Source organism: Candoia aspera, chromosome 3, assembly GCF_035149785.1.
Source record: "Candoia aspera isolate rCanAsp1 chromosome 3, rCanAsp1.hap2, whole genome shotgun sequence".
NCBI lineage: Eukaryota > Metazoa > Chordata > Lepidosauria > Squamata > Boidae > Candoia > Candoia aspera.
In genome coordinates, this window is record NC_086155.1 from 74070214 (window position 1) to 74084213 (window position 14000).

The window sequence follows — 14000 nt, forward strand, 5'->3', positions numbered from 1 at the left end:
CTTGACAGCATCATCTTGCAAGATTTTGAACAGTTCAGCTGGGATGCCGTCGTCTCCTGCTGCCTTGTTATTAGCAATGCTTCTTAAGGCCCACTCAACCTCACTCTTCAGGATGTCTGGCTCTAGCTCACTGACCGCACCGTCAAAGCTATCCCCGATATTGTTATCCTTCCTATACAGCTCTTCTGTATATTCTTGCCACCTTTTCTTGATCTCTTCTTTTTCTGTTAGGTCCTTGTCATCTTTGTTTTTGATCATACCCATTTTTGCCTGGAATTTACCTCCAATGTTTCTAATTTTCTGGAAGAGGTCTCTTGTCCTTCCTATTCTATTGTCTACTTCCACTTCTGTGCGTTGCTTGTTTAAAAATAATTCCTTATCTCTTCTGGCTAACCTCTGGAATTTTGCATTTAATTGGGCATATCTCCCCCTGTCACTGTTGCCTTTTGCTTTCCTTCTTTCTTGGGCTACTTCTAGTATCTCAGCAGACAGCCATTTTGCCTTCTTGGTTTTCTCTTTCTTTGGGATGTATTTTGTTGCCACCTCCTGAACAATGTTGTGAACTTCTGTCCATAGTTCTTCCGGGACCCTGTCTACTAAGTCCTGTCCCTTAAATCTATTCTTCACCTCCACTGCATATTCCTTAGGAATATTAATGAGTTCATATCTAGCTGATCTGTGGGTCTTCCCTAATCTCTTTAGTCTGATCCTAAATTGTGCAATAAGAAGTTCATGATCTGAACTACAGTCAGCTCTAGGTCTTGTTTTTACCAACTGTATAGATGTCCGCCACCTTTGGCTGCAAAGGATGTAGTCAATCTGATTTTGGTGTTCTCCATCTGGTGAAGTCCATGTATAAAGCCGTCTATTAGGTTGTTGGAAGAGAGTGTTGTTATGCAGATTGAGTTGTCTTGGCAAAATTCTATCAGCGTATGTCCTGCTTCGTTTTGTTCTCCCAGTAATTACCTGTAATTCCCGGTGTCATTTGACTGCCCACCTTAGCATTCCAGTCTCCTGTGATGAGAACAACATCTCTTTTAGGCGTGTTGTCCAGTAGGTGCTGCAGATCCTCATAGAACTGCTCTACTTCAGCTTCTTCAGCATCTGTGGTTGGGGCGTATATTTGGATCACTGTGATGTTAGATGGCTTGCCCTGAATTCGAATTGAGATCATTCTATCGTTTTTTGGATTGTATTCAAGCACTGCTTTAGCCACTTTACTATTAATTATGAAGGCTACTCCATTTCTTCTGTGGTCCTCTTGTCCACAGTAGTAGATCTGGTGGTCATTTGATGTGAAGTCGCCCATTCCAGTCCATTTCAGTTCACTGACACCCAAAATGTCTATCTTTAATCTTGACATCTTCCCAATAACCGCATCCAATTTGCCCTGGCTCATAGATCTTACATTCCAGGTTCCAATGGTGTGTTGATCCTTAGAACATTGGATTCGCCGTTCACCACCAGCACCCTTGGCCACTAGCCGTCCGTTTGGCTTTGAGCTAGCTGTGTCATTACATCTAGGTCTAGTTGAACTCATCCTCTGTTCCTCCCCAGTAGCATTTTGACCATCTTCCGACCTGGGGGTCTCATCTTCCGATGGTATACCAACATATCTCTGGTTGTACTGATCCAATGAGTTTTCACGGCAAGAATACTGGGGTGGGTTGCCATTACCTTCCTCAGGGATCGCATTTAGTCTGACCTCTCTGTCATGACCTTCCCGTCTTGGGTGGCCCTTCACGGTTTAGCTCATGGCATCATTGAGGTGCTCAAGCTCCAGCACCACGACAAGGTAACCATCCTTTGCTGCAGTTGAGAAACTTAGTTTCTCAATAATTAAATATCTAAGAGCTAACATTCTGTGTGCCCAAACATGGGGAGTCAGTGGAGTTTGCCACCTTAATGGAAGTGTGAAGCAGATTGGGTTTTGTTTGTTCACTAATGAAAAAAGATCTGCCAGTAGAACAGGTCCTTCATACTCACCAACCATAGCCTAATTTTTTTTCTGGAAGATTGGGAATTCTTTAGAGAAGATCTAAGATAAGTGGCAGGGTACACAGTCGTAGAAGGAAAAGGCAAAAGGGGGGTCATGTTGCATGATCATTGGCTTGCATTATTAGCCCAGAGCAACTGAGACACTGAGATCCCAAGACAGTGGAAGTCCATGTTGCTTATAGGAGTGACAAGCTATAGAATGTGTATGAGCAACTGAATTAAACCCCAGGTGGTGAACAGAAGAATAAAGAATTGATTTATTGCCATATTTATGGATATATCAACTAGAGCTTCCAAGAAGCTTTCTTCATTTGTAGATGAATCTTACAATATTATCCTGTAGTGGAAAAAGCCACACAAAGCCTATTAAATACAAGCAAATCTCTTAATCCCTTGGCAGAGCATACCCTGATATTCTGAAATGTACAGTTAGACGCATCCTAAACCCACTGCCTCCCCCAATAGTTTCAAATTCATATAAGATTGTAGCTAGAAGGCGGTTCTTCTTAACAAGTGTTTCATGACTGAGAAAGGAGCAGCTTCAGAAGTACTGTAAGTTCTCAGCTGAACTACACAACTTGGAATAACATTATAAAGAGAAGTATATACATAAAATTGCAATGTGAAACAAACTGAATTTGTTGGATTGGAATATAACATGTGAGGAGGATTGAATGGCTTCCCCTCTCTCCAAGTCATTCTGGTGATATTACTGAAGAGCTGATCACCACAAGCACAGCAAGATTGTTTGCAGTGGAAAGTGTTTGTGTATATAAGAAAGATTCCATGTGAGTTGAAAACATGAAAGTATCCAGTTTCCGCTCAAGTAGTTCTAGCTCAAATATATGAGAAGGCACCTTACTGAAGACAAATGTGCCGTTACGATGGATGACGCTTGTTCACTGATGTCACAGCAGAAGCATCTCCTGATAAGGATATAAAGTAGCTTCCAAACTCCACATGATCAGCTCTGCATGATCAGCTGTTGGGGCTATATGAAGGGTTGAAGGAATGCTGTGTTTCAGCAAAGTCTGAAAGAAAGCAACCTCTGAAAGCTGCTTTGTGAAACAACATGCTTCTGAGAGTGAAACAAATAGAAGCAACCATGCTGCTTCACTTTGTTCTGCTTCTGGGCCTTCTGAGTTTTGTCTTGTTAAGCTCACACTATGGGAGAAGGCTGAGAAGAGATACCTCTTCAGCTCGCCAAAGTATTTCCAGCATTTCCTGCTGTGCCAGGCTGGTAAGGATTGCTTGAGATGTGCACTGAAGGTGAGCAGACTGGGACCTCCTTTGGTGTATGCCAAAGGCAGGCCTGCAACTAGGGTCTCTGTCACCTGGGGCAAACATGGATTCCACACCCATTTTGGCACCCCCCAGCGCAGCACCCGGGGCACATGCCCCACTTGCCCCCCCCAGTTGCGGCTCTGGCCAAAGGACTTCCAGACTGGGAGGATTTTGTGAATGCTGCAAGCAATCTGCTATTGCCATGAACCTGAACTTATTTCAATTAAACTTACTTAACTGCAGTTGCAGACTTTGCTGTGCCAAGATTGATCATAAATGGGGAATTTTATTTACAGTGTGTTTCGGAAAGATGTGGGATCAAACCACTTGTCTTGGAGTACAGGAATCAGAGTTCCTGAAGTCCATATTATATTCTGTTTTATGTACAATCCAGTGAACATTCTGAACATTTAAGTTGATGTGAAATTAATGGACCTTTATAAAACTAGTATTTTATGAGTTGCATTGGCAGTTGGTGGTAATAAAATATTCTTCATCTTTCAGTAGAAGAGATATGTTACTTTTTAGCAAATATTCCAAATATTCCAGTCTCATTTGCCCTTTGTTTTTTTATCATTTTTAACAAGCAAATGATGCATAGTTCAGAGCTATCCTGACTGAATATTGACCTTCTCAATAAATGTAAGAATGCAAGATAAAGATCCCTCTGTGCTTTAAGAAACTTGTAAAAACTTTCCTCTTAACTAAAAAAAAATACATTTATGGTATGATGCAGAATATTCATTTAACACACATGCGCACACACACACACACACACACACATCGTGTTCGAAAAGTAACATTCCACAAACACAATTATTTAGTTATTCTAACTAAAACATTTCTCTTTTCATTTCCTCTTAGGCTGTTGATATTCTTCTACAACATGGCGCTTATGTTAATGTTCAAGATGCAGTTTTTTTCACCCCTTTACATATTGCAGCATATTATGGTCATGAACAGGTATGGCAAAAGTTGTCACTGTTTGGTCATAGATGGGGAATGTTATGTGCAGTGTGTTTAATAAAGAGGAGAAAGCCACGTGGCCATGGGTTTATCCCACCCATGCATTTGAAACAATTTCATTGGAAATAATGAATTTCAACATTTCTTGCAATAGCTCAAGAGATGCTGGAACCCAGCCCCGGAAGTTCTGAGATTGGATCCCATTCATAACTCTTAAAATATTGTCACAAATGGCTGCTTAGAATAACCTTGTCCTCTCAATCAGTAGGTGGGCGCCCTACCCCTTGCTTCCATTGTTTCAGGGTCCCAATCAATAGTGCCACTCAGAACAATAGCGCATGGATAGTAAATGACGGCCACTGCTCATTGTTCTTGCTGCTGCTGATGTTTGACTCTCTGTGATATGCGTTCATGCTAGAAAAAGAATATGGTACTCAATAACACCCAAGAACCTTGGGATCTTGTTTGACTATTCAGGCAAGTTCTTTAGGCACTGTATATTTCCTGCAGTGCTGAAGGGCTGCCTAGATAAAACAGAGAAGCACTTCCAGAGGTAATTTGAAAAGGGAAACCAACAAAACAGGCAGCTGAAAAGAATCTAATCACACATTCAGTCACAGTAACGGTATGTGCAATGTCTGCTTTTCTAGAATGCTTCTCTTTGAGATTTATATCATTCAGCTCATCCAGTTACATTAGAAAGATCTTTGTGTGTAGGATTTTGAGGCTGATTTACTTTGTTTTGGTGTAAGTTGCTTTGGAACAAATAGTCACAGTTGGTGAAATTATGCTAAAATGCATATGGTGCTTTTATGATAAGAGTTTTGGCTTTAGAATGTAAACTATAGCTAATTTCTGGGCAGCTTATTTTATTTTGATATTTAAATCAGTAAGTAAACTAATAAACTGATGCCAGCTGTTACTAATTGTATCATTTTTTAAAAGGAATGGGGACTCCACCTATATTAAATAATTTGTCAACATGCAATTTCATTATAAGTCAAGACTACCAATATTGAGTCTCATGATAACTGTTAAATACAGTATAATATTGTTTGGGTATTATAGGAAAGAACAAGCCCTAATACTAAGGCATGTAGGAATGTATTTTCCTTTCATTTCATATAAAATGTAAATGTAGCTTAAAAATTTCATGCTGTCTAATAAAATATTGTCAGGTAACCCGACTCTTGTTGAAATTTGGTGCTGATGTGAACATGAGTGGAGAAGTTGGGGATAGGCCTCTTCACTTAGCTTCAGCCAAAGGATTTCTCAATATTGCAAAGCTTTTGATGGAGGAGGGCAGCAAAGCAGAGGGTAAGTTATTAGAAATAAAACACTGATGTTGTGTTTTAGAGATCTCCAATTCATAATGTATCTGATTACTTAAACCTATACAGGTAGTCCTCCCTTAACGACCACAACTGGGACCAGAATTTCAGTTGCTAAGCAAAGCGGTCATTAAGCAAATCCAACTCGATCTTATGACTTTTTTGCAGTAGCCATTAAGTGAATCACTGTGGACATTAATTGAACCATGTGGTCATTAAGCAAAACATGTGGTTTACCATTGATTTTGCTTGCCAGAAGCCAGCCGGGAAGGTCGAAAATGGCAGTTATGTGACCACAGGATGCTGTGATGGTCATAAATGCAAACCAGTTGCCAAGTGCCCAAATCGTGATCAGGTGACCACAGAGATGCTGCAACGGTCATAAGTGTGAGGACCGGTCATAAGTCGTTTTTTTCAGCACCATCATAAGTCCGAACTGTCACTAAATGAATGGTTGTTAAGCAAAGACTACCTCTATGTGAATTGCAATATTCCTGTTCACTACAGCTCCTGGCCATATACTTCTTTCCTGTGGTCCTTTTCTTTCCAAGTTTTCTTGACCTTCTTCTACCCTTCTTTTTTTGACTTTCTGCTGATGGGATTATTGCATTAGGTTCTATATGCCTTGTTCTCTCTGCAAACTGAGCCACCAAGGTAACAGCAAAAAACATTTAGAGCAGACTAGGGCTACTATACCTGAGCTTCAAAAATTCAGAGAAGCATAACATGCTGCAGAGTTGGATTTATATGTTCCTTTTTGCTGCCATCTAGTGCTTTTCTGGATTTTGGCAAGCCAGATATGGTAGCCCTAGATCAAACCAACTCAGCCAATGCCAGTCCATGTTCTTTCTGCCTACTTAGTAACACCAGGACAACTACATCACCATCACCAACCCCCTGATCTCTATAGAATTCCTTGGGATATTAAATATTTGGGATTGAATTATTCTGCTTTGTTAATTTATTTTTACACAATAATGGTATCTTATTTATAAAACACTATTAATGTACACTATAAAGCAGTGCTTCCCAAACCTGGATAAATTACCCTAAATTGGGTAAAAGTGGTTTTTCTTTGGGTAATGACACACAAACCCATTACCCAGTCACAACAGGGACATTTAAATTGACTTAAAGTGTTTTACCTACATTGGGTAAAAGGACTTTCTGATAAGCAATTTGGGGTAATGAAGGAAAAACTCTGGGATGCACAGCTATAAAGTAACCAGAGACAGAAGAGGAAACAAGCAGGTACTCAAAAATTCTAAATTGCAATCTAAATGTCACCAATGGTAGACAAAGCATTAGAAGACAAGAGGAAAGGTAAGCAGGATAAACACAGTCAAGTGCAGATTCAGTAAATATTTATTTAGAATGTATTTAGGGCTACCAGATCTGGGCTGCAAAAATCAAACAGATACAGAAAACTCTAATTCATCCCAGATATGGCATCCCAAATACCATGTCATATCAGGCCATTAGTCCATCAGCCCAGTGTTGTCTATTTTGGTGATTGCAACTCTGCAGCTTCTGACTAAGTTTGCATCATGTACTGTTTAAGATCCTTTTTAACTGGCTTGGCCAGGAATCTTCTATAAAGAAAACATTCACTGTATCCCTAAGCTATGCTATGATCCCTTTCCTGGGGAGGGCAAAAGTCAGGAGGAGTCTGGTAGCACTTTTCAGACCAATGTATTTTATTAAAGGACATATGCTTTTGTGAGCTACAGCCCACTTTGTCAGATGCATGGAGTGGCTCAACTGATGTTAGATTTAAACTGGGGTGAAGTGGAGGGAAAAGGCAGGGAGGGAGTTTTAATGGCGTCTCTGCAGAGGGTGCATTAAAGATGGTTTAACCAAAGGCTTCACAGAAAAGCTGAGTTTTCAGAGGAATTTTGAAGGAAAAGAGAAGAGTGGCCACAAATAGGTTTCTTGCAAGGTAGTTCTAGACACAAAAAGATTACTGGAGGATTGGCAGCAGTCTTTAACAAGGAAGATGGTAGAGCTGATCTCTATGACTACCATTCTGCTGTTGTAGTGTTTTTTGCAGAAAGAAAGGAGAGGGAGTTCATTTAGGAGCTGGTATCTTGCACCTCTTTCAATAGCAAACTGACATTGATCAGATGCATTTGCCTCTAGAATGGGTATGCAGCATCAGTTTTTGCTGCTTGACTCCTGTCTTTGCAGCTGTTGAAAAGACAGCAGCTGTGCCGGTAAAAAAAAAAAATCTACTCATCAACCACTTGCTTAATAGAGAGTTTCATCACTTTCATAGCTAGTCAGTCTGTGACTCCGTCTTCAGTAAATGCCCTTTTTATATTAAATATGCTGATTCATGTCATGTAAAGGTAAAGATTCCTGTGGGACTGACATCCATGTAATTTTCTGGGCAACAATACAAAAATGGTTCCTTCCAGCTATTTTTAACTTTTCAGTGTAGCCTGCAACATACAGTTTTGTGAAGGTGTCTCCTCCAAGGACTAACCAGGCCTGACCCTGCCTAGATGTTTTCTTAAAAAACGCTTTTTCAGTTTTTCACAGACTACCCTGAAGCTTTGGTCTTCCCATTCTTCTTGCTCCTTGTTTGTGTAGTATCATTCTGCCATGTCAAATTGGAACTCACAGTGTTATACTCTTCCTACTCCATAGTACTGCCAGTGTGAATTTAATATATTCTCTGTGAGTTATGAATACGTTACTTACCTCCTACTCCTTCATTAAAGACTGTAGGAGCAGCATAACTCAGATTTGTAAGTTATTCTTTTTTCCACCAAGAGACCTTGATATTTAAAGCCTGATGTGTGTGCACTGAACCAGTATAATTATAATACCAGGAGATGGGGGAGGAGTGGGAGATGTTCACCCACCATACCAGGTTAAAAAAAAAAAAGTCTTGTTACCAGTTTGTTAATGTATTCCTAAAGAGAAGAAATCAGGACTTTTTTTTACAGATGGTATATTTTAAAAGAAAAGAGGGAGAATAAAGCAAGAAGCTAGAAGATGAAAATGTATTCTCAGAGCACCATCTCTGAAACTTCAGATCTCCATGGCAACCGAGAACAAAATTTTGAGCTTTAAATGAAGGCAAATAATTCATTATTTACAATTAGCCTTTGAAATTCACACACACGTTGCTTCAGTGCTTTGACCTACCTAGTACAGGCTTTCAGATCCAGGAAGCCGAGGAATCAGACCAATTGCTATTGAAGTAGGACAACAAGGTCCAGATGTTGCCAGATGGGGTTAAACATGTGTCCAATGAAAAACAGTGTCAAGCCTTTGCTTCTCTTTTTCCTCTTGGGAAAGAATCATCAGGGTCCTGCCACAAACACCTTGGCCACCCATTTTTATACAACATTTGGGAGTTTTAACTCAAAACTATTCTACCAACAATGCTGCTCCTACAGTTTTATATCATATAAATATACAGAGGGGATATGTTAAGGGCATATGACTTCTATCTTCTACTGGTCCAACTGGTGCAGTAGCATGGGCAGTGATGGATATGGCTCAGTATGCCCATTTAACACCTCTGCTTTGCAAGCTGCATTGGTTGCCAGTTTGCTTCTGGGTACAATTCAAGGTGGTCACCACCAATAAAGCCCTATGTGGCACAGGGCCTGGTTACTTGAGGGACCACCTGTCTCCCATAGTATCTGCCCAGCTGATCTGATCTGGCAGGGTTGGTGCACTCCGAGTTCCTTCGATTAAACAATGCCATCTATTGGGACCCTGGAGGCATGCCTTCCATGTAGCAGTGCCTGCTCTCTGGAATGAAGTTCCCTCGAGATGCAGACCACCCTATTGGTGTTTCAAAGACCTGGCTCTTTGCCCAGGCCTTTGGCAAGTGTGATTGAAGCCCCCCTTTCTCCTTTTTCCCATCCTGGTTCTTTATCTCTGCCATCTTTGCTCTTTTTTGCTTTCTGTGTTTTCCTGAGTTGGGTGGCATATAAATTTAATATATCATCATCATCATCATCATCATCATCTTTGCTGGGCTCTAGTTCTATTTTGTCAGCTGCTTTTAAAATCTTTATCACTGAAGCCAAAAAGGAGAAACAACAGAAATGTGGACATCAAAAGTATTTCTACTGACAAAGATTTAGTAAATTACTGAAATAAGATTGAGATGCTTGCATGATCGTGGACTGCTTTTCTTTTTCAGATGAGTAAAAGTTGATTTCTTCCCTCCAATAGAGTCACAGGACTCTTCGAAGTAACCATTATTGTGTGTATAATTTAGGGGAAGGTGGTTTGAGTGGGGAAAAGAATCCATTTCTGATTCATGTCACTTTTATATATTCATTCCTTTTATCAACCAGTTCCATTCCATTAATTTGTCTCTCACATTAAAATTTACATTTAATTTCATATTTTAGATGCATTTTCAAAAATTCTGAGCAAAGAAAAACCAGTATCAGATACTCAGAAATTGTAGAAACCACTGGATGAGTTTGCATAGGCACACGTTCCTATATGCACATTAACCCCTAAGATAGAGATCTGCTTGAGTTTTATTAGAATTTTTGAAGACTTAATTTCTTAGTTGAATATTGCTTGCAAATTTGAATCTGGCCAATGGAGAAGAATGCTTTAATGCTAGTTTTTCAAATGTGCTTGTTGAATGATGAAAGCAAAAGATGTCAGTTTGGGTGGTGCTTGATTATCATAGCGTTCTCAATCGCCAAAGAGAATAGTGACAGCTGAAAGGGTTCTGCACCTTCAGCTCTAAAAGAACAGATAGATAAATTGGCACCATCGGTGTAATTTCCAACATTTGCTAAACCTCAGCCTGAATGAGGAATAATCCAGGCCTAAGGATTGCACCAATGGAGAAAGACCACCTCCTTTTTCAGAATATTTCTTAAGAAACAGGTAAACAATTTCAACTCAATTTCAATTTACTAAAGAATCTAGCAGAGAGGAATCAGAAGTAATTAGTTGCAACTGAAATCAAACCAGACTAAACTAAAGCACTGCTAACTATAGCTAACCAAACTAAATACCCAATTTATCAAGAACCTTAACCTTTGAGAATACTGACAAGGTGATTCACCAAACAGGATTTTCTAAGGGAGATGGGGGTTGTTTTTAAGGAGGGAAATTCAAACTGGCCAATCAGCTGAATGAACTGATCAGGTGACTTAGAGGTAATTCTTACAGCACCTGTTTTATCATAAAGATACATACACATTTCAAAAAGAAATGTGTATATACACAAAATGCATATTTCAGGTACCTCTTGTTATTCACACAATGGAATGACTGTGTTAACATCCACTCAGAGCTGAGGCTGGGGGTGGCTGGGGAGGAAATCAGTTTAATAGATATAGCTATACTTACAGGAAATATAACAGAAATATGTTACATATTTTCAGATTGTAAGCAATATATTACAAATTGACAGACACTGTTCTTCAGAGGCTTTTTAAAAAAAATATGGCATTTGCTAAGATCCTTATTATTTATTGATTGGTTAGATTTATATGCCACCTTCCAAGAATTCAAGGCAGCTTACTTCGCCATAATGTTAATTCTGAAAAGGTTGAGAAAGAGTCAAGCCTGAAGTCACCCAGTGAGTTTTCAGAGTTCAGGTTCAACTTGAATCTGGTCTGCCAACCTAGTCCAATGCCTCAGCCATTTTGGTTGCTTAATATATGGTTCATATTGTTTAGTTTCCAATTAATTATGGTTGGAATATTCATTTTTATATGTATGTAAAACATTCCTGCCTTTTTCCGGTTGATGCCTCAGTTATGTTATTATATACAGCCAGTTCTGATTAGATATATCACTATGATATGATGATTAGCAATCTCAGGATGATATAGCATTATAATCAGTATGAAATTCCTAAGTTCAGAGGGAAGGTAGTATAAATCCAGAAACATTACTCTGAATTGATTTTGTTTACTCTTAATGCTATCAACACCTAGCCAAATTTGGCTACATTTTCTCATCATTCCATAGGAATCAAATGGAATTCAGCATAACAAAGATATCAGAGCAATGGCATATTGAGTAATAATTGTTAAGTGGACAAGTAAGTAGGGGAAATGTTCAATAGATATTTCAGGATCTCAGAAAGTGTTATGCTGATGCATGCATGTGGACATATAGGCACATTCACAATATGTACACATCAATATTCGGAATATATAGAATGAACTTGTTTTCTATTATTTTTAAAACCTTGAAAGCTTGCACATTCTTCTGATCCGTCCTAATAAAGGTATTGTACAGCTGTGAACTTTGGACCTTATTCCCATGAAATAGTGCCCCTATCTTGCTTCTTAAATTTGCAGTAGTGTTAAATTTAGTTTGCCTGTGGTGGTCAGAAGAAGCAAGCCCTTTATTAATTTTTATCTATGATACATTTGACTGTTCTTACTTGTTACAAGAAGCTGTTTCTTGTAACCTCACATGTTATAAGTGGAGTGCACTGTAATGTCACTGTTTAGTTCAGTATTGGATTTTGTAAAATCCATTATACAACAGCAGGCTGTCTTATTCATACACAATAGGAACTCTCTCAAGTTAAGGTCAAATGCTGCCAGTGCTGTTTCATGTTTAAAATCTTTACCCATGTGGGGAGTCCAGTGGTAAATTGGAATGTTTCTGGAAATAGTTTTTCTGATACTTTGTGTTCTGCATATCCTTGGGCATATGAGATGTAAATGTTGACACCACCTTCCCAGAGTAGTTTATGCTTGAGGTCATCCTGTCAGTGTCAGAAAAGAACATGTTGCCTTCTCATCCTGAGGCTGTACCTATCTACATAGCTGATGTACAACATTGATGGGAAAAATAAGATTCTTGAGGGTTTTTCAATATTTCTGTAAGCTACTCCACATATTCTTATAAAATTGGGGTATTTAAAACTTTTTAAAACTTTCAGCCTCTATTCTGTTGCACTATCTGCAAATTTCATGTGCTGTGGGGAATGTATCTCCATTTCTAAGATCCTCCATTGATTCCCATTTTGGGACTGGCAGACTACACAATGTATACAGATGCCCATAAAGGAGATACCTGAGGAAATGGAATATATAACCTTAAAGTTTCTTTTTAAAAAAATATCTCCATGTATAAAGTCTCTGTGCCTAAGTCTGAACAGAACCTGTCTCTCTAATTTCAACTACTATGTCTCCTTTCCACAAAACTATTGAAGCCATGAAAGTCCTCTTTTGTATTAGAACTGATATGTCCAACTGACCCTGTTTCTGTTGCTTCAGTTTCTGTATAAAGTTAAATGCAAGCTGAGCTGCCAGACTTCACTTAATTTTTCCTTCAGCTAGCATTAAGATTATCCACTTATATCCACTTATTGGAGAATTTCATCAAACTCAGTGGAAATTACTTCTAAGTAGCTACGTATGGGAGTGTATTGTATAGAATCTGTAGAGATCCTTGTAGAAATGTTCCTGCGTGCAGGATGCTAGCAATTTCAGCTTAATCCATGTTTTCAAACTCTTATACTGTAATGCTGAATCTCAGTAGTTGGTGCTATAATTGCAAAGCAAGCACCAAAATCTCTACATGAACCAACTATTTTAATTTAGGGATACTATATATTCTGATTTATACTATACTATATATTCCACTACTAATTCTATATAGTCTAATTTAGGGAATACTATTTATTCTAGAGTACATCTCATAGATCTCAAAGATAAATGAATGGGCCTGCTGTTTTCTATACTTGGATCCAATTCCTAAAAGCTGTTGAAGGTTAAAGCCTGTACCTGAAATTTGGTATAGAAAACTCTAAGAATCACCATCAAAGTCACAGAAATAATTTTTTAATTGTGCTTTTGAAGATTCGTCAGAAAACATGCCTGGTTAGGCACTGGAGCAGCTCCCCAGAGAATGTTTTCCTGTAGTATAACTTTCAGGTTATGAAAGTCTGGGATGGCAAAAAAAGATTAGAAGCACAGCAATGTATAAAATGTATCTTGTCATTGCCACAGAGTTTTACATTTCCACTTTTATGGTCATGAACATCCATGCTCTATGGAATGTCAGGCAAATCTTTGATTTTAAGTATTGTAGGCTTAAATTAAATGTGCAACAGAATTCAGATGCTATCAGCTTCTTTCAATAGGATATGCATTCAGGCATACATCTCCATTTTAACCCCCCATTTATTTTGCACAAGTGCTTGCATATTTAGCTACCAATACATTTTTAATAGAAAGTAAATATGATGGAATCAGAGAAATGTGGATTCAAGATAATTAACCACATGAAGAGAATTACAACATTCTTATGGGAAACCAATCTACTCAGACTATCATAGCATACTAATGGCAAGAGATATAGATCAACTTACGTATTTCATCAGAGTCAAAATACATGTATCCAATCACTGTATTAAATTAAGCATTTTTCATAGACAACATTGTGTATGCATTGTGTTCC

At 38.7% G+C, this 14000-nt stretch overlaps 1 protein-coding gene across 1 annotated transcript in view; it reads left to right on the plus strand.

Annotated features, from left to right (window-relative positions):
- Positions 1–14000, plus strand: part of TNNI3K (TNNI3 interacting kinase) — a 215711-nt gene that overhangs the window by 42252 nt on the left and 159459 nt on the right. Inside the window, exons 6-7 of the mRNA XM_063298129.1 lie at positions 4147–4245; positions 5427–5565. Of these exons, the coding sequence (XP_063154199.1) occupies positions 4147–4245; positions 5427–5565 (238 nt within the window). The remainder of the gene's footprint in view (positions 1–4146; positions 4246–5426; positions 5566–14000) is intronic.